Source organism: Pteronotus mesoamericanus, unplaced genomic scaffold (assembly GCF_021234165.1).
Source record: "Pteronotus mesoamericanus isolate MK-2021 breed Mesoamerican mustached bat unplaced genomic scaffold, CSHL_Meso_final contig_20, whole genome shotgun sequence".
NCBI lineage: Eukaryota > Metazoa > Chordata > Mammalia > Chiroptera > Mormoopidae > Pteronotus > Pteronotus mesoamericanus.
In genome coordinates this window covers 28,402,824-28,427,083 of record NW_026555085.1, presented here as the reverse complement: position 1 = coordinate 28,427,083, position 24,260 = coordinate 28,402,824, and the positions used below count along the sequence as shown (strand labels likewise).

The 24,260-nt window shown below is 33.6% G+C and overlaps 1 protein-coding gene across 1 annotated transcript in view; it reads left to right on the top strand.

Annotated features, from left to right (window-relative positions):
• The window catches only part of EYS (eyes shut homolog), a 1,478,297-nt gene that overhangs the window by 502,774 nt on the left and 951,263 nt on the right, over window positions 1-24,260 (top strand). Inside the window, 2 exon segments of the mRNA XM_054568619.1 lie at window positions 4,718-4,817; window positions 11,983-12,107. Coding sequence (XP_054424594.1) covers window positions 4,718-4,817; window positions 11,983-12,107 — 225 coding nt within the window.

Sequence of the window (24,260 nt, the reverse complement as noted above, 5' to 3'; positions counted from 1 at the left end):
CAGTCAGGCTGCCAGACAGAAGAGCCAAGAGATAAGGAGACTTCTTTAAGATATAATGAGGACTCCAGCCATGACAAAGCCAAGGGGTGAGGGTCTTTTGCCTCTTCTCCATGTCCCCCAAGTTCTTCCCTAATGGCCCCTATGTGAATGTGTCTGTCTTAAGTTGCCCCTGCCATTGAGGGATCTTACCCATCATTGACGAACCAGTTATCCTCTGGGGCCAAGCAGGGTGTAAGGGAGGCTGTGCCCCTGCCAGGGGGACAGATTTCATCTCCTCAGTGGCCTATTTTCCCAAAGGCTCCTTGCTCGGCTCCAGCCTTGCGGCCTTCTCGCCTATAGGCGATGCTATAGTACCTGAAACTACTTGGTACAGTTCTCAACAACAGGTGAAGCCATTTGGCCCTGAACTTTTAATTCTTCGTAGGTTTTTGATAGTTTTAATTTTATCACTGTTTATTGGTCCATGTAGATTTTCCAATTCTTCATGATTCAGTCTAGGAAGGTTATGTATATCTAGCAACTTACCCATTTCTTCCAGGTTTTTGAATTTGGTAGCATATAGTTTTTTAATATTCTAATATGATCCTATGTCTTTCTGTGGTAACATCTTTTATTTCTGATTTTGTTTGAGTCTTTCTCTTTTGTCTTAGTGAGTCTAGCCAGGAGTGTGTCAGTTTTAAGGACCAGCTATTTGTTGTATTCATTTTTTTTATAGTCCTTTTGTTCTCTCTGTTCAATTCTGCTCTAATTGTTATTTTCTTTCTCCTGCTGACTTTGGGCTCTTTTTTCCCTTTTTCTGATTCTTTTAAGATGTAATGTTAGGTTGTTTATTGAGATTTTTCTTTTTTTCTTGAGATTGGCCTGTAGTGACATAAACTTCCCTAATATTACTGCTTTTGCTGTATCCCAAAATTTTGATGTCAAATTGTCATTCTCATTTGTTTCTATACTATCTTTTGATCTCACCTTTTACTTTTCCTTTGATACAATTATTTTTAATAGGCACTGTGGAATATAATATAGAGATTCCTCAAAAAATTAATAATGGAGTTACTATATAACTCCACACTTTCTCTTCTGGATATCTACATGAAAAATTTGAAAACATATATTCACCAAGACATATGTACCTCTAAGTACAATGTGGCATTATTCACAATGGCCAAGACATGGTAATAGCCAAAGTATCCTTCGATAGAGGATTGGATAAAGATGTGGTGCATATATACAATGGAATGCTACTGAACCATAAGAAAGAATGAAACCTGACATTTGCAACAACATTAATGGACACTGAGAATATGCTAAGTGAAAGAAATCATACAAAAAAAGTTAAGAACCATATGATTTCACACATATGTGGGATATAAAACTGAAAGCAACAAATGAATAAATAAGAAAAATAAAAAACAACACATAGACGCAGACAACAATATGATGGTTACCAGATGGAAAGGGATTGGGAGGGTAGCAAAGGATAAATGGAGTCAAATATATGGTAATGGAGGATGATTTAATTTTTGGTGGTGGACAATATACAGATCATGTACTATGGAAATGTATACTTGAAACCTATACAATCTTAATATCCAATGTTACCCCAATAAATACTATCATACCTCAGTACTGGTCAGCTTCAGAACTTGTCAAACCTTGTCCTTGTTGCATTTTGACTAGAAAAAATGTTTCAGCACTTGGTGCTTGCTCGAGACTTGTTGCACTTGCTAAAATTTGTATGAATTATGATGCCACCGCACAAGAAAAAATGCTTCATCACTCATTGTTTGCTTGCTCAGTACTCATTAATTTCAGCACTTGTCATGAGTTCTGGAATGAATTAATGATGAGTACCAAGTTACCACTATATAATAAAAAAAAAATTTCCCTTAGGGAAAAAGATATTTCTTCTATTTCCTTTAAAAATATTTAGAGTTCTGCCATTCATATTTAAATCTTAATCTATCTGGAATACTCTATATGTGGTATTAGGGAGGAATATCAGTTTATTTTTTTCATATAAATAACCAACTTTGCCTGCTACATGTATGGAGTAAGTCAGCCTGATCTACAATGTTTTCTTGATTGTAGATTAAGTTCCATATATATTTTATTTCTCAGCCTCTATTCAGTTTCTTAGTTCAATTAGTCACCTATATGCCAGAACCATAAGTCTTAATTACTTACCTTTAAAATAGCTCAATACAGGTAAGGTAAGACATCTTATATTTTTAATCTTCTTTAGGAAGCTTTAGTTGTATTTGACAATTTTTTCCTGTTAAAATCAACTATGCTCTGCATAAATCCATGCATCCTTCAAACAGAAGCCAGGTAGAATTTTAATTGGAATTCCTTTGTATTTGTAGATCAATTTGAGAAGAATTGATATGTCTTTATATTGGTCTTTTTAAAAATACTGGGGAAATGGCAGACATCTGTGATAGTGTCAACCATAAAAAAAAAATTAGACGAATTCACCTGTGCATTCATTGATTATGATAAAAAAATACTCATTGGCCATTTTACAGTTGATTTCTAAGTATTAAGTGCTATGTTTGTCTTAATAGAGATCCAAAATCTAGAATTTCTGTTAAAATTTGTAACAAAACCTGTTTAAATTACTGGTAATCTTCTGTTATTTCTATCCTTTTCTATACCACTTACCAGTCTGGTGAAGTAAATGGGGTTATGCTTTTAATCCCTTCCTCTGCAACTCTCAAGCCTTTTAAGGGGACACTGATCACCACAGTTCTCATAGGAATACAGAATTTCTTTCAGTTTAAAATCTGAATGGGTATGAAGGGGCATTTCAAAATCTTCAATTTTTCAAAATTTCAATTGGGTTTTCTTTTGTAGTATCTCTTATTCTGATATGGAAATTCTGTTTATTACTAAGTATATTGACTAGACTAAATATTCAGAAACTGTGGGGAAAAGCAAAGCAAACCAAAGCAAACCAAAGCAAAACAAAATAAAACATAGATTTGTGACCATTTACCAAACTTAAATAATCTTGTATTCTTACTGGTGGTCTTTCAAAGATAAACTTAATTTCAGAGCTAGTATCTAATAACTTCTAAAAGGTCAATGTATCTTTCTTTCATCAAAGAAGTCATACTGGTAAATGGACTCATCTTTCTGAGGAGGCTTCAGTAAGATACATGTAACACGTGACTATACTTCAAAGGCACTTTCTATCCTACGGTTGAGGGACTGAGTATGTGACATGGATTATGCCTGAAGTTGTGTAAGAGACTAGGAATCTCTACAAAGGCAAGTTAAATTATATTTCTGTCCTGTAAGCTTTTATATTTAATTCTATAGATATGTAAAGTAACACCACAAAAGATTGTCCATATAATTTTTTTCTGTTAACCCCTGACAGGCAATCACTGATTAACCACTGACAAGAGTATCTGTGAATCGATCCATTGATCACCAGTTTGTTTCTCTGATTTGTGTGGTTATTTGCTCAATTTTGTTATCTGATAAGCAAGCATATTCAACAAGTTTTATCTGTTCTTGGATCCCATTATTTTCCTTTATATCAGAGAACCCAACTTCACGGCAGCATCCCACAGTGTTGTCTCCAGCCTGTAAAGAACAATCACCATAGAGCTTAAAAAGACACTGGTGTCTCCTCACCAATCCTATTCTTAATGTTGGTGAAAGCAGTACACTCCTGGGTGAGTGGAGTTTTTTCCTAGGAGACTGGAATGTGCTCCTCTATTTTCTGAGGAAAGAAATTAAGGGGTAACTGAGCAGTTTCCATATAATTGATTCATTCAAATATTTCCATAACAATGAATCCAGGAACTGTTCCCTCTAATATGCATCAAGTAAACTTGGGCACTGCTACTTCATTACTTTAAACTGGAATTAAGTCCTGTCTTTTATTAGCCAGCATATCTAACACCACACCAAGATGTTCATATTAGCATATTAAATCTTCTTTCCCCATCCATGACAATAGCTTAGCTCATTTAAGTCTTATGTTTATTCTCCTTTTGTCTACTCAGCTTTGTGACAATATGAATTGCTGGGGTTATACAACTCTTTTAGGGTACAAGCTATCTGTTCCCAGTTAAATTTTCCACCTTTCATCAGCAAGGATGGAATATAATTATTTGTGTGGGCTAGAACCAGTGATAAGTGTTCATTCAGGTGTGGCTAAGGAAAACTGGCAGTGGTTTGTAAGTCAATTCTTTCAGTGGTATGTAGAGGAAGGTTTGTATACAAAGCAGAATAGATTACCAAAACACAGGAGAAATTTTTCCTCTATTAAGAAGAGAGATTAAAGTGAATACAGATATTTGAGTTCCTTAATCATGACTTTTCCCAGTCTACAGGGGAAAGAAACTCTTTTAAAAATACTATACAGACTATATTGATTTGGTGTTGCTGCTTAGCAAAAAACCCTTGAAAATTCAGTGGTTAAAAATAACAATCACTTATTATTTTCACATCCCTGGTCTGCTGCAATTTGGCTGATTACTATAGGTTGAGTTCATCTTAGTTTCTCTGGCATATGACTAAGGAGGGAGGAGTGTTCGCAAATCTGTATGTCAACTGAAATGGCTCTGTTCCAAATGTCTCTCTTCCTTACTGGGCTAGTATGTTCTTCTCATGGAATAGCAGAGGTTCAAGAGAATAAGGAGAAGCATGCAAACCTTCTCAATCACTATGCTCTGAAATAACACCCTTGCTCCTTAACTTATAGAGATTGCTTTCCAAAAACAGAATCGTCACCTGCCTGAAAGTGACGGTGGGGCAAATAGGTACTCTTCTCATGATGAAAACCTGGCCAGGAAAAAAGAGCGGTAAAGAATCAAGATTTAAAAATGCTATCAACTGAAGAGAAGATAGGATTAGTAACAGGGTAATAAACCCACAGAAAATCTGAAGACTGAAGTATGGGGCGTTAAGTGCCCAGTATTTTCAGTATGGCCTGCACGGGACCTAAGAGATAGCTCTGAGTCAGAGACTGGCATGAAATAAATAGTAGAACCAAAGCGACCTTATGAAATCCAAATCCAAATGAAGACTTTTTATATGAACTTATTACATGGCTTCTGAAGACTACTTTCCCAAGTTTCATTATGAGGTTTCAAAGAGCCACCTGAGCAAGTAAGCCCAAATACCCTCTGCTTAAAAGAGAATGCATGTGGAATATTCATGAATCCAAGATCCATTGATTTACAGAGGGCTGAATTGATATAGGATTAATATTGACCCTTCAATCTAGCTGATGGCAGCAAAGTAATTCTAAAACTGAGAAAATCTTAAAATCCTGATGGAAAATAATCAACTCTTAATGGTGATTAACCTGAAAGCTCAACATGTAGATCGCTGAAGAGCTTTTGTGAATATTAAGTTTCAAGCTCATGTATAGGAAAAACTGCTGCCAATACAATGCACTGACTGAACCATGATTGAAATACAAACTCTTCCTGACATGAAACAGATGTTGGAGGTCTCTGGGTATGACTTTTGACCATCTGATTAGTGTTGCACTGCACAGTCCTGGCACCTTTTTTCAGAGGCCCTCCACAGAGGTCAGAAAGGTAAGGAAGGAATAGAGGTGTCCCAGACTCTGTTCAGAGACATGCTTTAAGGATGATGGTGCAATAAACATAAGAAACTTGGAATCCCAAAGCAATCCACATCTAGATAAAAAATAAATGGCAGCCACTTTGGGAGACAGTTTGACAGTTTTGTAGACAACTTAAAATATGATCCAACAATGGCACTGCTTGATATTTACCCAAATGAGTGGAAACTTATGTCTGTCCACTCAAAAGCTATACACAGATGTTTACATCAGCTATTTTCATAATTGACAATACTGGGAATAAACATGATGCCCATCAGTAAGTAAATAATTTGTGGTGCATTCAGATAATGAAATATTACTCAACACTAAAAATAAATGAGCTATCAAGTCACGAAAAGAAGTAGAGTAATTTTAAATACCTATTACTCAATGAGAGCAATCTAAAAAGGCTTACTTTATAACATTATGGAGAAGGCAAAACATCAGGGACAAAAAAAAAGAGATCAGTGGTTACATCAGGGGGAAAGGAGGAATGGCTGGGTAGATCTCAGAGGACATTTAAGGCCGTGAAACTATTCTGTATGCTATTATAATGGTGGGCATGAGTTATACATTTGTCAAAACCTGTAGAATGTACAACACTAAGAGTAAATTCTAATGTAAACTATTGGCTTTGGATGATGATGTGTCAATGTAGATTCATCAGTTGCAATAAACCTACTGCTGTGGGGGATGTTGATAGTGGTAGAAGTTTTGCAAGTATGAGGGGAAGGGTTATATGGAAACCTAGTACTTTCAGCTTATTTTTTTCTGTGAACCTTAAACTTATCTAAAAAATAAAGCCTATTTTAAAAATTCCTTCGACACAGCAGCCTTTTGTATTTTCAATCTGCACTTGAGTAGGACCCAACAAAATCCCTCTGGATTGTGTTTGAGACAATAAACAGTTAGTGATAACTGAACAGATGCTCACAAAAATATATGCACTGAGCATTGCTGAAACCAGTTTAAGGTTAAGAGGAAATAAGAAAATATAGTCAAAGACTATGATGAACAAGCCATTTAAGGAGAAAGAAATTTAAATGGTCAGTAAACAAATAATTAGGACATTTGAAATAAAGTGAGATATATGTCTTTCCAAGGACCAGTGGAATTTTATCCACTGCTCATAAGAGAATGAAGAATTATGCTGGAGAAAATGTTGTTAAGTTCTTGTGTGTATATGTGAAAATCTTAAATATGGGCATGCAGAGATATGTGTAAGGTTATACATGTGTTATGTTTACAATGGTGAAAATTTAAAAACAAACTAATTAACAAAAATATGATATAATAAGCAGAAAACTATATATTTTACTCTGAATAAATTATAGGTATATATACTGCTAAAATATTTACTGACATATATGATGAATAGAAAAGGAACATACTAGAATAATATTGCAACATATTATTTAGAAAAATTATTTTGTGAGAAACTGACAAACTGTGTTCCAAAGTAACTGTATCATTTTATATTCCCATCAGTAGTGAATGACAGTTCCTATTGTTTCACGTTCTCAAGAGCATTAGGTATTGTCAGTATTTTAGAAATTTGGCTATTCCAAGAGCTGTATAGTGGTAACCCATTGTTGTTTTAATTTGCGTTCCCCTGCTAACAAATGGTGTGGAGCACCATTTCATATGCTTATTTTAAATCAGTATATCTTCTATTTTTAGGTTTTTGTCTGTTAGTACCTATTTTTAATTGGTTGTTTTCTTGTTGAGTTTTAAGAGTTCTTTGTATATTATGCATAGTAGTCTTTTATTAGAATGTCTTTTGGAAATATTTTCTTCCAAATTGTGGTTTGTCTTATCATTTTCTTGACATTTTCTGTCACAGAACACAAACTTTAAATTTTAATGAAGTCCAGGTTATCAATTCTTTCTTTCATGGGTCATGCTCTTGGTGTCATATTTAAAATGACAAACCCAAAGTCATTTAGATGTTCTCTTTTGTTACCTTTAAGGAATTTTATAATTTTTCATTTTGCATTATGTGATCCATTCTGAATTAATTTATACAAAGGAGTGTAGAGTCTGCCTTTTTTTTTTTTTTTACATAGGCTTTCAATTGTTCCAATACCATTTTGAAGAGACCATCTTTTCTGTAGTGAATTGTCTCTGCCCCTTTGTCAAAGCTCAGTTGATAGTGTTTGTGTGTGTCTATTTCTGGGCTCTCTACTTTTTCCAATTGACCTCTTTAACCATTGTTTTAATAATAACATCAGGCAGTGTCAGTCTTCCAATTTTGCATTATGTTTCATTCAACATTGGATTCTGGGATTTATTCCCCTACATATAAAGTTTAGAATCATTTTGTCAATATTTGCAACAGTACTTGCTGGGATGTTGATTGGATTTCATTGAATCTAGAGATCAACTAGGAAGCAAGGGAAAGTGGTGGGGGGTAGGCAGAGACAAATGTATTTGAAAAAATAAATTAAAATAAAAAAAGTTCTAATCATAAAATTTTATTAGCAACAGTTTATAGTGTAATTTTTGGTTTTTGACTGTAGATTTTTGTAAAGTGATCTATGGAAGGAAATATGTATTAAATCTTAATATTACAAATATATTTTTAAATCAAAACATTAAAAATCTAATTATATCTTATATCTTGTAATATGATTTAACCAACATCATGGTTATATATTCAAATAGCTTAGCTTTCTAAAAGCTTAAAAACAATTTTTCTTCTTTTCATTTCCTTTCTCATATGAGCTAAGATAAAAAGAAGACAAAAGAATAATGTAAAGAATCATGTAAAACAGAGGCTCATTTTAGAGTTGTAAGCCCCGTGATTATCTTACATTTTTCACCTCCTTTCATTAAGACAATATTACTTTATGCAAATTAGAATTACCCTTTATTATCTGTACTTTATTTTAGTGTATTAAATTTTCTTTAGAAATCACCTGTTAAAATGCATTTAATTGATTGGAAAAGTATCTTGAAAACCTATCTGAAAATTTTAGGTCATTATCAAATTTTTAAAATTTAAACAAAAATCTTCAATACCTTGACAACCTATTTAAGTATAATTCCACTCAAACTTTAAAAATAAAAGCCTTGCATTTAAATTAGAAATTTCCATTTCATCAAATATATTTTAAATTTTTATGGTCATAATTATTCCTCTGAAACAGGATATATGTATATACATATACATTAACATAGATGTTATCTTAGTATCTAAATATCATTCTCCACTTAAAAATGCCAGGGATCTTAGTAAAATATTTTTAAAGTATGCATAGTTTTGTTTTAAAATTATTAAATAGGGTTTCATCAATAGGAAGAAATAGTTCAGAGATTTTTAACATACTATACAATGGTTATAAAATTAACTGGATCACATAAGACACTAGCAAAAATCAAGGTTCACTTTTTTTTTCCCTCTTAGCCTAGGTAGATGAAGCCTGCTAAAGTAATGATGGGACACTCAGCAGGCAATGAGGGAAAGAAAAATACACCAAAGATGAAGAGATTATGTACTTTAGCCAGAGGCCAAAAAGAAGAGAAATCGGCTGAGGATACTTTCAGATACACTTTAATACTTACTTAATACTTTGTGAAGATTTAAGGGCCAAGTGCAGAGAAAATGAATTGGGAATGTTCAACATTGTGATTACCTCAGCTATTTGAGAGAGGGCGTAAGGGGGTGGGAGCAAGGGGAAGAGAGAGAAAGGTAGAGAGACAGAAAGACATAGACAGAGACACAGAGACAGACACAGAGAGAGAGGAGGGAGGAGAGTGGCTGTACAAGCTCTGTGTGGAAAAAGTCCAGTCACTGTTAATGCAATGTTGTGCACAGTTTGCACAACATTGACGTAACCTTGCAGCGAAGGAGAGTGGACTGGAATGCTTGTGAGTGAACAATGATGATTTCTCTGTACTAGTCAGTGGGTGTGGCAGATGCCATTGAGTGAGCATGTGTATTGTGTGGCTGTGACATTCAAAATGACTGAGTTAGTAGAGCAATGAATCTGCATCAAACTTTGTGTTAAGCTTGAACATCCCTCCATGGAAAGTATTCAGGTGATTTAGAAGGCTGCAGCTATGGGCAACTGGTGACTAACAGCTTCAACACGACCAAGTGTCCACTCATGCATCACGTCTCATGCAGAGCTTTTTGGGGAAACATCAAATCACCCAGGTGACTGACTCAGCCCCTCTACAGACCCTATTTGGTACTCTCTGACTTCTGGCATTTCTCAAAACAAAAATCACCTTTGAAAGGGTAAAGATTTCAGACCACCAATGAGATTCATCAACAAGATCACTGTCAATTTCCTAGCCATGTGTAGCGCTTCTGAGAAATACAGTTCTCTTTTACACCAGCATGTTTTACATTCAGTTTTGGTGGCTTCTGCCCAACTGATACAAAGATTCCACTCTTTCTGTATGATTAACCAGTAAAACCTTTACTGTCACCCTCCCTAGCTGTGTTTGCGTAGGACTTCATAACTTTCTCTATTGGAATATATTTACTTTACTGGCTTATAGTTTATGTCTCTGACTTCTCTATGAGATTTTTAAAAGCAAACCCGAGTCTTATTTGCACTTGGATCTGGGTGCCAGACTAAAGTCTGGCACACAATCAATGTGGTGAATGAATAAAAGAGGAGCATTGGCATTTCAGATTTCTATTGCTTATGTTTTCATTGTAACTAAAATTATGCTGAAACTGAAGTTAATTAGGTAGAATTCCTTTGCAAAAGTGAAATTAAAATCTTTCTCAAATGCATTACAAGGAAATGTGTTTTTATTTGGTCTTCTAAAAGATGGGGAAAAAAAAACTACAAAGATCTTGTTTTGCTAAGTGTACTTTTCTCTCAATGTAATTGTATAAATTTATTTATAAATTTAAAATAAAAAACATAAATCTGTGGAAATCGGTTTCTTGTTTTCATTATTTTTTCTATGAATATAAAAAATTAAGATAGGGAAGATTAAATTATCTCTTTTTCTTCTTTTTAATATATTTTATTGGCTTTGTCATCAATTATTGGTTATTGCTTTTACTGATGTTATTTTATACATATATAAACTAAAATTAATCACAATTTTACCTCAGGAGAATTGGTCTTCTATCTTCTTGCAAGTAGATACAGACTGACTAGATGTTTAAACAAAGACATAGTTAGCATATTAACCAGAAACAGACTGAAAAAATTTCAGGGCAATTCTACCACATATTGTTATATATATTGCTGCCACAGCTTAGACTATAAAGAAAAAGAATTCAAAAACCAACTGAGACAATGTCTAAATCAATAAAAAATAAATAAATTCACATAGAAGCAAAGAAACTCTTCCAAATAAATGTCCTGGAGAACAAATCCAAATACAGCAATTCAGAGTCATCAGAAGCTGATGAATAAGATAAACTTGGGATAGCTGCAAAACGAAAGAGAGTCAGGTGAAGTTTCTGGAAACCATTTTCAATGACAAAGTTCTTGAAGGTCACTCCCTTTATTAAGTGTGTGCTACTTTGAACCTGACATCTAATTATTGAATTACATCCAATTTCTCCAAAATCTGCCAATAAACAGGACGGCTTTAATATTATAAACATATCTTTCAGTCCATAGAAAAATTTTCACTTTTCAACAAAGAATACAGATGATATTTTGTATTTTATAATAATGAAATTAGTATAGTTACAGAAGTAAACTCAATAGTATTTATCAAAGTTCCATTACCTAAACACATTCATTTTTAAAAATTATCACATAAAGAATATTTAAGATATTCTAGAAGGTTGTTGGAAGTGGAAGAATTTGTCGAAATGATGTGACTGACATTGACCTTTGGTTGGATCCATGTGACCTGAGGCTTCTTACCTACTCCCTTGTCCTTGCAATTTATGTTCCAACCACTATTCCTACACTAGGAGACACTTCAAGGATTGAGAATTGGTCTTGAGATAGTGAGCTGTTATTGAGACTCTATGCACTATACATGTGACTGAACCCTGTTAGGGCCTCTGCATGAACTTAGAAAATTCTGGTGGGCGGTGTGGTGATGGAGAGCCACTCATCTTGTGGCTGCCCAAGATGTAAATCCCCTTGCTTATTAAACCTGCACCAACCAATCGGAATTGGTCTACCTCTTTCTTTAGTCTTTTCTTGCCCGCCATGTATATGGACCAGTTTCAAATTTCATTTAGGGAACTCCTGTGGTTGAGAACCAAAAAAAGTAAATTGTCTTTTCTTCAAAAAAAAAAAAAGGAAATAGAAATATTATCATTTATTTAAATTAAGCCAAATGTGTAAATTTTAATATATACACCAGAATTACGTATATAATGAAATGATTTTTGCTGTTAACATGTTATTTCTCATTTTCCTAATTTTCTCTAGAGTTACATGTAATTGTTAACCTGGGTACCATGAATTTCTCTGTGAATTGGATATGGATGAATGTGAAGTAGTCTCACCTTGCCTAGATGGAGAAAAGTGTATCAACAGAACCGGACCATACAACTGCCTCTGTGCTCCTGGTTACACAGGTAAACCTCTATCTGCCCTGCCTATATGAACTTACTGCTGTCTGTACATAAATAGTAACTTTTTGCCACTCTCTAAAACCTAAAATAACCTGTCACATGCAAGTAGGACAGAAAGGTCAAGGAAATTATTGGTCTCTTATAACAGACATGAATAAAAACAAATATGTTTTGTAATGTACAATTTGGAAAAGACTAAGAAATATATTTCAAGGTGTTTTACATTTTTATGCTTTTTGAAGTTTTTTGAAGTATGTTTATATGATTATAATATAGAAATTAAGCATAAGTGTATGACTAATCTAAGAGAAAAAATGCTCATATCAATTACAAAAATGTCATTTTAAAAATATAAATTTACCTCTTTTAAATATATTTATATACTAAAAATTATTCAGGGAGCCCTTGTGAATTTGAAGTTCTAGCAGAAAAAAATATGATTTGGAGTTAGCTGTCCAAATATCAGTTATTCCACAACATAAATTCTACTCAAATATAGAGGCAAAAGTAATTAAGGAACTTAAAAAAAAGAGAAAAGCATTAGCCCTCTAAACTTCTGCTGAGAAATTGCACTTATGAAATATAAAAATTTAGTGTTTTGATATGCCAATATTAATTATGTGGATCCAGCAAGAAGGTATTAAAATCTTAAATCTCAATTTATTAATGTTAGGTACCACATTACTGAGATCTTTTGGGTTCTTTTTCTAAGGGAAATTAGTTCAGTAAATTTAATACTGGAGTAAATTATAAAACATAAATACATAGAAATACAAAAAACATAAAAACATAAATACAAAATACATAAAAACAAAAAAAAACATAAATAAATAGAAATGAGATTGGAAAGCAAAACTGATAAAGAACTAAAAATATTTTTAGTGGGTAAGTGATAAAAAGGTAACAAATAACCTTGAACAAATAGCATGGGTGTATCTTTCCTGTTGAATCCTTATGGCCTCAGAGAAAATTACCTTGGTAACAATTGGTTCATACACAAAAGTCTTAGCTTAAATTTAAAAACAAAAATATTAAAAACCAGTATCTACAGATTTTCTTACATAAATAAGAAAAATTGCCCGTTGGCTATAAAACTGTTCCTTCTAAATTTCCCATTGCCCTTCATCTTCCAAATTACTGAGATTTCTTTTTGGGACTTGAGACGTCCACACTAGCAATGCCATTCGCCATGATGCCCTTTTGCTGCAGCTCCTGCTGCTTGCAGTGTTAAAATAAGGATGACACACTAAGCTCAATGTGACTGAGAAACATGTTTTGTAAAGTTATTTGTTATAACACATTGTTCTAGTATTGTAAATGCATCTTAAAGTTTGAAGGATCAACATTTTTTTCCACAGCCTCTCTATTTTCCTTGCAAGCTATGGTGCTTAGCATTGTTTCACAATTTATGATTGAGTTGCCAGTTAGACACCCCAGTGGTGAAGTTGAGTACACAGTTGGCTATATGAGATAGTCTGCAATGAAAACATAAACTTGGGAGTCTAGATATACAACTGTAATACTGGATAGAATAAAAAAGAAGTGAATGTAGATAGAATAGAGAAGGACCAAGGACGAACTGAGCCTGGGGATACTGCAATACTTAGGAATCCAGGAGAGAAAGAGGAATGAGCAAAAGAAATTGAAAAGAGCAGTCAGTGATACAGGGGGGAAAACAAAATAAGGGCTATTAACCATTGAAACTGGCAATGCTAATGTCATTGGTGACATTGTCAAGGAAGCAATTTTGCTGCATTGGTGGATACAAAGTCTGTTCAAAGGGGATTTAAGAAAGAATGTGAGAAATTAAATTGCTGAGAATGATTATAAACAATTTCTTAAAGTAAGGTTTTTTTAATGATATAAACACGAAATGGTCAGTATCTTGAGAGAGTAGTGAGATTAAAAGTTTGTTTTTTTTTATTTACATGCTTATTAAATGCCTCTCACTTCTATGTGGGGAATGGACTGGAGAATTTCAGTAAATAGAAGCAAAGGAACAAATCAGGAGGCTTTGGAACAATGCTCTCATAAACAGGCATTCAGGGGGCACACACTGTGTATTCGATTAATGGGAACGGTGCTTAAGGATTAAAGTGTTCTTAAACTTCCTTTCAATCTCTAGATCTGAATTTGTATGGCATATTTTCCAAAGAAAATTTAAATTTTGAACTCAGTAATGTATAGTTGGTTATTGGCTAACTCTATCATGGTCTTCTCATATGGAAAGAAAAGTTTTCTTCTTAACTACAAAAAGATTTACTGGAAAGTTACAGAAGTCTAGCTTACATGCTATGTAAGTAGGGATTTTTGCCCTTGGTTTGGTGGTCAAGTATGAACCCTCAGGTAAACTTGCTATGCAGTAATTAGAGTAACCAAAGTGTCTGTCTAGATGTATGTAGTCAATTCTAAGTTGATTTAGCTATCATTTTAGGCCAGATGTATCAGAGATTGGCAACTTGCTAACTTCTTCTTTGAAGGGTCGGAGAACTAAATTCTCATAGTTTTACTAGAAAGCTATGACCATTAAAAAATACAATTCATTTATATTTATTTTTCCTTAATATAGATATATCTGAGCGAGACCATATCTTTATATATCATATAGCATATGATATTAATTGTCATGAGTATAAATTATATAGAGAAATGATTATGGGGGCAGGGTAAGGTTAGGAGTTGGGGAGGTAACTTTAATAGAGAAGTCAGTGAAGGTGATGGAAAAATTCATTTGATTTAAAATTGAGATGTCAGTTATATATTGGTACACACATACCTATGTGTGTAGATAAAGAGATAGGTAGTGAATGATACAGAGATATGAAAAACCAAAATTACAATTAATCACCTATGAAAATAAGAATGTTTGCCTTTCTTAGGTACTTAGGTACTTATTAAATAAGTAACAGATACTTATTTTTTTATATAAAGGGACTCTGAAGAGGTTAAACCAGCAAGAAGCTTTGATATTTTTAAGGGCTATTATAATCTTCATAATATATATGTAAAGTTGTATGGGGAAAAAATTATCACATCACATATCAAATAGGAGAAACACCTACAAATTTTAGCTGTAGTTAGAAGTTTATCTGTTTTCTATATTAGGAAACAAAACAGGTATTTTATAAAGACTAATCTAGCTTTACAAATTTTGAAGATGCTCAAATTCTGCAACATGCTTTCATTTCCACACCTATGTGTAACGTGGTCCCTGTGCTTAGCAATGATTACATTTTCCCTGTACTTCTTAATCATGATTCTGTAACAACATTTAGATATAAAATGTACTATCCTATTAGTAACACTAGAAAAGCTGATTTGTCTGTACAGCGCAAGGTGAGGAGTTAAGGAATAACATTCGAAAGCAAATATAGCAAACTTAACAAAACTTCTCCAAAGAAAGCAAGTTCTTTCAATACTTTTACATTTTTCTCCTGACAAATATCTCCATATTTCTAAATAACATACTTATACTGCTATTTCTTAATTTGTTTTCTATTTTTGAACATTATCTAAGTAGTTTTTCCTATGGAAAATAAGGATTTACTTGTTATCAACATCCTGATTCACCAACACATAAACAGTTTTCCTCACTACTTCCTTGTAAACTGGTTTTATAAAAAATTTTTATTATTCAAAATGTTGCTATTAACATTATTGTGACCGTATATATTTTTCCTTTTGTTTTTTTATTCTTGTTTGTTTTGATAAGGATTTACTTATACCAATGATTTTATATTGTTGAAGAACATTTAGATTTTATTTTAATTTCAAAAAAGTCTTTCTTCTTATTTAATATTTTGCAGTATATTCTGTGAATTTCACTGATAAAGTCTTCTTTTCTATAAAAATAATTAAAAAGTGTTTTGTATGTTTTATTCCTTGCATTTTCTTAATCTCCAAATTCCTTTTTACTCTCTGTTTTTTTCTTTTTTCGTGTATCTCTGTATTTAGAGATTTTTTTAAAATATATCAGATTTTTAGATATCAGTTAATATCTAAGAAAGAACTACTAAAATGCTAATTGAAAACTCTGAGTGAATGAAAATGCTTTACTGGTGATTTTGTTACTTTGTGTAAATGAACATGAACACCAGCTTTTTCAATGGAGAAATGTGAAATATTATCATTGGTGGCCTTTTTCTTTTTGGGAAAGGGGCAGGGGGAGACAGTGGGTGGGAACAGGGATGCAACAGGGAAAGACAGCTTGACAAGATTTGGGCAAACCAGAGCCCAAGGTCTAGTTAGATATTTCCAATTGTTAGGCCACCTAAAAATTCTTAGGGCGATATATACAATTCAACTTATTTTTTCCCCCTATTGTCCTTTATATTATTGTTTCAAACCTCTTAACACAAACATGTATATAGTTTATAATACAAAGCAGTTGCGTGTTAGTGAACTTTGGGGGAATAAAGCAATCAATACAGTCTGCAGCACGGGGCACAGCAGCGGGAACCAAGGGCGGGAGTCACAGCAGACAAGAAAGGACACTGCTGAAGGAGAGGCTGGCATGACATTAGCTGAAGACTAAGTAGGGAATGTGTAAATTCCTCAGGAATTCTTGATGATTAGTGCCATTTTCAGACCACCCTTTTTTCTAATTTTCTCTCCCCTCTACAAATACTTGTTCCCCTTTTTTCCTAACCTAAATTCTAAGTCTTATAATTATAATCATCCCCTAACTTCTATTACCCCACACTATTCTCTTTCCATAATTCTTATCTTAAAACTCTTAATCCTAATGTTAATTCCAACTTCCCATATATTTTCATTCACATAGGTTGCATAGGACAGAAGAAAACAAGTGTTGACACACACACAAACACACTCATTCATTCATATACACTGGGTGCTCTTGCCTTTTTTAAAAAAAAATTATTTGCTTATTTTTAGAGGGGAAGGGGGGGCAAGAAACAACAGTGTGTGGTTGCCTCTCATGCAACCCCCACTGGGGACCCAGCCTGGGATGTGCCCTGACTGGGAATTAAACCTGTGACTCTTTGGTTCTCAGGCCAGCGCTCAATCCACTGAACCACACCAGCCAGAGCATTGCCTTGATTTCTTGACCACAAACTTCAAGGAAGCTAGTACTACTACTCTGTAATCAGTTTAATTTCCCAACATCCAACCTATTATTTCTAGCTCATTCTTCCTTTTTATATTCCCATTAATATCCCCTCTGTTGAAATTTCAATTTATATATTTGTTTCTTGTATTCCTGAGAAAATAAAGAATTGAGAAGAGAGCTATGTTTACCTTCCCAATAACAACTAATTATCCATATAGATCTGTACTCATATACTGTGTTCTTCTGTTTGCCCATGTCTCCCATGGTTAACCATTACATGGGGAGCTGACTCTGTCTCTTACTACCTATTTTTAAAGGATATTAATCTGTAAATATTTTCAGCAACATGAAATTTTGCTTTAACACTATATTACTGTTAGCAGAATTTAAATATTAATATCCACTTAGATGTCTATATGACATCTCACATAGGATTTATCCCAATCATGTTCCACCACCAATGGTTTCCACTTCAGTGAATGGCATCATTGTTTATACAGTTTGTCAGGCCAAATTTATGGACTTATTCTTGACTCTTTACTCATCACCATAAAGTTCACCAGCAAATCCCATTGGCTTCATCTTCAAGAGAATATTTTAGTTCAACCGCTTCTGCATCACTATTACACTAGTCTAAACCACCATCACCTGTTGTCTGAACTATAACAGTTTAACTTGTCTTCCATTATTGTCAGATGAAAAGATATTCATTATCCAGCACCAAGAGTGATTATTTTAAAATATTAAACAGATCCCTTTGCTCTCAATCACAAAATCCTCCATGACTTCTCATGATGCTGTGAATGGAGCACATCCTTCTTACTGTGACCTGTTGAGTCCTCTATAATCTGGTGTCTGGCTCCTCTGGTCTCCTTTCCTACTTATTGCCCTCTGCTCCCAAGCTCACCCCTTGCTGTTCCATTTGGGAGTGAATCGCTTCTCTCAGATATGAGTATTTTCTTTCTTATTTCATCAGAGCATTTTCTCTCTTATTTTATCAGGTCTCAAATGGGAGTTCCTCTTATAGACCTATCCACTTTATATAAAGATAACACTGTGTTCTTCTATGAACCTATTTTTTTTTCTCGTCCTTCAGAGCAGTTATCACTATGTAATCATTATATCACATAATTATTTATTTATTTGTATCTCTTCCTATTAGAATTGGACATCTTCCAAGGAAAGATTTTTTCTTTTTTCTATCTTTTGTTTGCTTCTGTATCTCAGTGTCTAGAAGGTGCCTAGGACATTAAAGGAATTTATATGTGTGTGTGTGTCTTTGTTTAAAGAGAAAATATGTTGCTTTTCAGGTGATAATGAGTTCTTAATAGTATCCAGTTATAACTTTTTAACTTTTTACAGGTTAATATACATAACTTTTTGTGAATATAGATCTTCATTGTTTTTCTTTTCATTTTCCTCTTATAATGACATAAAAATATTGTTTTAAATGTCTGTACCAATAGGAAAAAATTCTCATTTTTGTGATGCTGATTAATTGATACTGTGGCAAACCATTCAAAAGTTTTTACTGTCTGTGTGCTGAAAACCATAGCTCTGCAAATCTGGTTCATTGAGAATTAAAGGCATGTATATGTGAATATATAACACCCATTCTAAATTCAGGAGCAATATCATTTGATTTTATGATACAAAGTAAAATGGTTCTATGCAATAAATTAAAAATGACCTAAAATATAAAATTAGACCTTTTATATTACTCATTAACCCATACTAAATCTTTTTAAAAGAACACCAATAGTGAATTAAGCATAGTGACCTTATCATTGATGATTCTTTATATAATATATAACAATCATGAAGCAGTTAGTATTTTATATCTTGCAAAATAAGTTGCTAAAAATAACTATTGAGATGATGCATTGCCTATTAAAAGCCTATCAATTATCAGGTATTTATAGGTCATTATCCACTTATATTTAGTTTTCTAGGGCAATGATATTTATATGACATAAATGTGTCCATCAGATATTTTACAGAGTAATTGGACATAGAGAAATGGTATAGAGATGATTGAAATACATTTTTATCCTAACATTGAGAAATACTTTGTTATACAATCAAATTATTAACCAGAATGATATTCAATACCAGTGAGTACCAAAGATAATAGTAATAGTACAGTTCAAACTGAAGGACAGTAGGTGGTTTTGGTTCCTCTTCATTCAGTTATCTTTCATCTCAAGCTCTAGCCAAGTATAAGCACTCAAAAGACAAGCATGGATCAGATTATCAGGATTATTTATGATGGCCCAGCACCTTCCAAAGTACAGAGCTTTCTGGTGAAACCAGTTTGAAGATGATACCTATAACTTCTGTCCCATGAAAGAACACTAACAATCTCCCCATTAGAAACAGATTTTATGACAAAAGAGTTGGGTGTGAAAAGCAGAATCAAAGTAAGATTTACTCAGCTGGCTTCTTGTAAGATTTGGGGTTGAGAATTAGTGAAGACCAGAAAGTACATGGAAGGGGACAAGCCTGCAGGTCTATTTCTGAACGCAAGTCTCTCTGTTACTCAGGTCACATCCTCTTTACCAGCCTCTGGTTTCAGCTGCATTTGAGTGAGTAGTTCTGAGTGATCTCAGCGCACCTCAGGACAGTTACCTAAGTCAACTGCTTGCTGAGTATTTCTGCTCCATATCCAGAATCTTGCTCTGCACCATGGAGCAAGTTTAGCCCACATGCATGCACAGCTCAAAACACAGGAAGCAGTGTCCTGAAGGCCCCCTTCAAACAATAGGAAATAGAAGGCAGTTTATAAATATTCCAGACACCTTCTCTTTGGATAGATAATCCTGCTTATATATTATTTACTTCTTAAAAGGTCACTGTGCAATCAATGGGATTGCCTACAACAATAATTTTAATAAGTCTTCATCTGCCAACTTTTAATACCGCTCTGGTTTCATGCTCCCCACTCCCTCTTTCTTGTTTTCTGATGTCCCTTCCTGAATTAATTGGATCATTGTAACTGGTTCTGATTTTAGCAGAATGCAAACTAAAATGGTGGATTTATGAGATTGGAGCAGGAATCCAATGAAGGGGCCCAAAGCCCAGGCATGGGGCATATTTCCTATATTTGGAAGCATGGAAATTCTTGCCATCAGTATGTGAGACATTGCTGTCTGAAGAACAAAATTTCCCTTAATTGGATAGGAAGGGAAGAAAAGAGAATTCAATGTAAATACTTATACCATTTATGCCCCTTATGGTAAAGGAATCTAGCCTACTTCCCCTGTGGAAACTCAAGAACCAGGCCATGACCCCACAACCATCTAAAATGAAATGTGCTGCCTATAAGGGAGACAATATCTTTACTTTTGAAACTTAACAATTCCCCTACTCAGTAAATGACTATGGATGACATCTGAAGAAAGTCGTGGTTTTCATTTTTAAAATAGTGCCTTCCCAAACTGTCTATTAACTGGAATGGACTGTGGTTCTGTGTAATATAGCCAAATTTAAAGAAACTTTGAAGGTCTTTTAAAATGAAAGTACTAAAGCACTACTAGAACAGTTAATCCTAACTTTTAATCAGAGGGACAAATAGAAATTTAACCCATTAGAAAGCAAATCTCTTTGGAAATATTTGTGATTTGAAATATTGACCTCAATGACTCCCAATATACAGAGAAGAAAAATGTGTCACCTATGTTTTGAAAGAATTTTTTTTCATCTGGTACTTTAATGGCTAATTGATCTCACTGTTCTATTTTAGTTACTATACTCCCTCTTTGAGACATTCTTTTACCTTGTTTTCTTGTGTCCAGTATCTTTTTATTTAAGTCTCTTTCATAACAGTTACCACCATTATATGACTAAAACACAGATCTAATTATGTGAAACAAATTTATCAAGTCACGTTTTAGCAAGTGTGACTATAGTCTTCAAGCTCCAGAAATTCTTTCAGATCCCTTACTGAGCTCCTAAAAGGAACCAACTTGTCTAGGTGCGACAGGAAGTGCAAGGAACAGGTTAGACTCCTTCACTTCATGCTGTTGATGATCTGGTGAGACCCTGAGAGAACCCAAGCTCTCCTATGTTTTCTCGCACAATCTAATCTGGGCAATGCTGGAACTCTGAATTTCAGTTGAGACCTAACAGCAGGCAAGAATTAAGGAAAAATGAGATATTATTTTCTCATCTCTAAACACAGGTGAGCCACATACTTTTCCCCAGAGGCAGAGGACCCATAACAGATAGTCTCCTCCTTCTTCACCTTTACCAGCTCCTGCACAGGTTATGCTCAGAGACTTTGTGCTAAATCTTGTATCCCAAACAAGATGCTCCAGTCACCAAGTTCTCCTTGTACCTTCAGAAGATATGGGTTTTGACTTTTTATACCATGACTTTATAGCATTTAATTATTATGCACCTTGCTGAATGTGACCCACAAGCTGAATCTAGTTCTGTTTCAGTGAGCAGTATGATTTATATAGATAAGGTATATTATAAAATTAAAACAAGTCATGATACTCTTCATTTTTGTTTATGAAAATTTAATAGACCTGGAAACACCAAGAATAAATTTTTATTTTGGAAGCAATAGGCTGGCTCTGAGGAGTGGTTGCTTGCTTAAAATGGGGCATATTCTCTCCATTTTACCGGAGTTGTCAGGTATTATTCATGTTATTTACCTGACAACTGCAGACCTTTGTTTGCCACCACCAAATTTTCAGAAAACCATGAAAATAAGATTCCTCATCCTCAATACCTCTACTCCCTTCATTTGCTGTCCCAATACAGAATTATCTGTTCCCAAATGAAAATTTTTCCATTCACTTTTCAGTCCACTATTTATTTTATTCACTAATAAATCATCACTTGTCTTTTGTATTATTTATTATCATTTGACTTGCTTATCCTTTAGCAGCATAATGGAAAGACCTTTCCTGCCTTTAAATTGTTGCAATTTAAACTTTCTAAGGAAAATTCCCTTGTTTAGGAAAATGTGTATACTTGTAAGAACTCAACTTCCTCAAGGAAGAATAAAATAAAGCAAAGATACATTTGCAACATTTGTTCGGAGCTTTTGAGATGTTGATTAGCATTTTGGCATTGTATTGGTGTTTGCTTTCAAAACAAAACTTGGCTCTGAGAGAGAGGATGTATTTGTACCCTTATTTATCAACTCACAACAGTTCTTTTACATTTTTGTTTTCTCTGTGGAGGGAGAGTTGGGGAGATAATTTTTTTCTCTATAATGTATTTTATTTTGTCTAAGGAGTTCTATGAACATAGTATTTCAAAGATTACTTTATCTTTGGACAAAAATGGCTTTCTATTTATATGTAATAAAGAGGTAGCAAATAAGTTTACATTTAGTTTAATTTTATGTGTTTTCTCCATAGTTTTAATATGCATATATGTTTCAAATAAGTAATAGTGAATTATCACAATGAAGATGAGAAAAACACCATTTTACATGATACAGAGATGTTTTTGTTCATGCATTAATGTGTTTCAGGAGTTCAAAATAATGCTTGATACATTAAAAGGGCTTCATAAGTATTTAAGAAATGACTGATAATATCAGAAAACTTGGTGATAATTTTTTTAAAAAACATAAAAAATATTACTCAACTAAGATAAAAATGATAGTACCTGAATATTTTAAAAGAGGCAATTATTCAAATACTGAAAAATATACCATTTTATCTTTACATATAATATGGGTATTTGAATAGCCTATAGTATTAGAGCTTTTTCTAAAATGTTTACAGGATTTTAATTACCACAGGGTTCTATTAAATAAATGAAATAAAAATTAATTATGCTTTCAATGAAGCTTGTCTAATGATGTCAGTTGTCAAATAAAAGTGCATTGTGTGACAAATATTAATTGGAGATAAAAGACTAGGAAATATACACAAGTAATTATAAACCACTTAGTTGCAATGAATATTATCAATAGTAGAATTTAGTTTTATATGATTTCCTAAGAGTAATTAAGAATTTTCTAGAAACTCAAAGGAAGTTAAAGTGTCACTATTATAAAAAATACAGAGATTAAAACAGTAAGTGAATATTTGACTACTTAGTGTAATAATGAAAATAGCCCTCTAAGGGATAGCTTCCACCTTCAAAGATAACAAAACCCAACTAAGGATACAGATATTTACAGAGAACCTTATAAAGCATTATTAAGAGAAGGGAGAAAAATTTTTTGATTTCATTGATAATTGAATATTGCTGGTGGTTTTAAAAACTGGACAAAATTTTGGAATACATGTCAAGAGCCAATGTGAATGCTATTAATGTTAATTCAGTACCACAGAATGAATGAAAATGGATGAAAATTTGCACAAAAGCTCTTTGACTTGAAAAGAAGGGGTGCATAACAGGCAAACAGATTTTAAGTTAATATATAATGTTCTAGCAATTTATACTTTTGTTTATAAATTTATTTATGGTGTGTCATGTGATATTTAAAAGGTGGCTCTTCTACTACTTCCAACACCCACCTATGTGGGAGACATAATTAAACTCAGTTTTTGCAGGTAAAAATTAAGCTGTTTTAGTAAGCAAAATTTTAGCAATGACTCCTTATAAACCTTGCCTTAGAATAATCTCTTCCTTTTTAAATATGAGTGAAATGTTAATATAATATCATGCCCACAATTATGTTAACATATATGGAGAAAAGGAGGTTATCTCAATGGACCTAATTTAATTATATGAGCCATATAAAAGCAGAAAGTTTTCTCTAGATGGTTGAGCAGAATGAGAAGTCGAAGAGATTGAAAGCATGAAAAAGATTTGAACTGTTCTTGCTATCATTGAGGATGGAGGGGATTATATTAGACGGCATGAAGTTTACCTTCTAAAGTGTGGCTGTGACTGACACCCAGCAGGGGAATGGGGTATCAGGCCTACAATGAAAGGAACTAGATTTTACCAACAACCTGAATGAATGTAGGCATCAATTTCTCCCCAAAGTCTCCAGATAAAAGCCCAGTCTGGCAAATACCTGATTTCAGTCTCTTGAGACCCTGCAGTCCATCCTAGCCATCTATCTGTCTTATAGAACTGTGAACTAATAAATGGGTGCTATTTTAAGC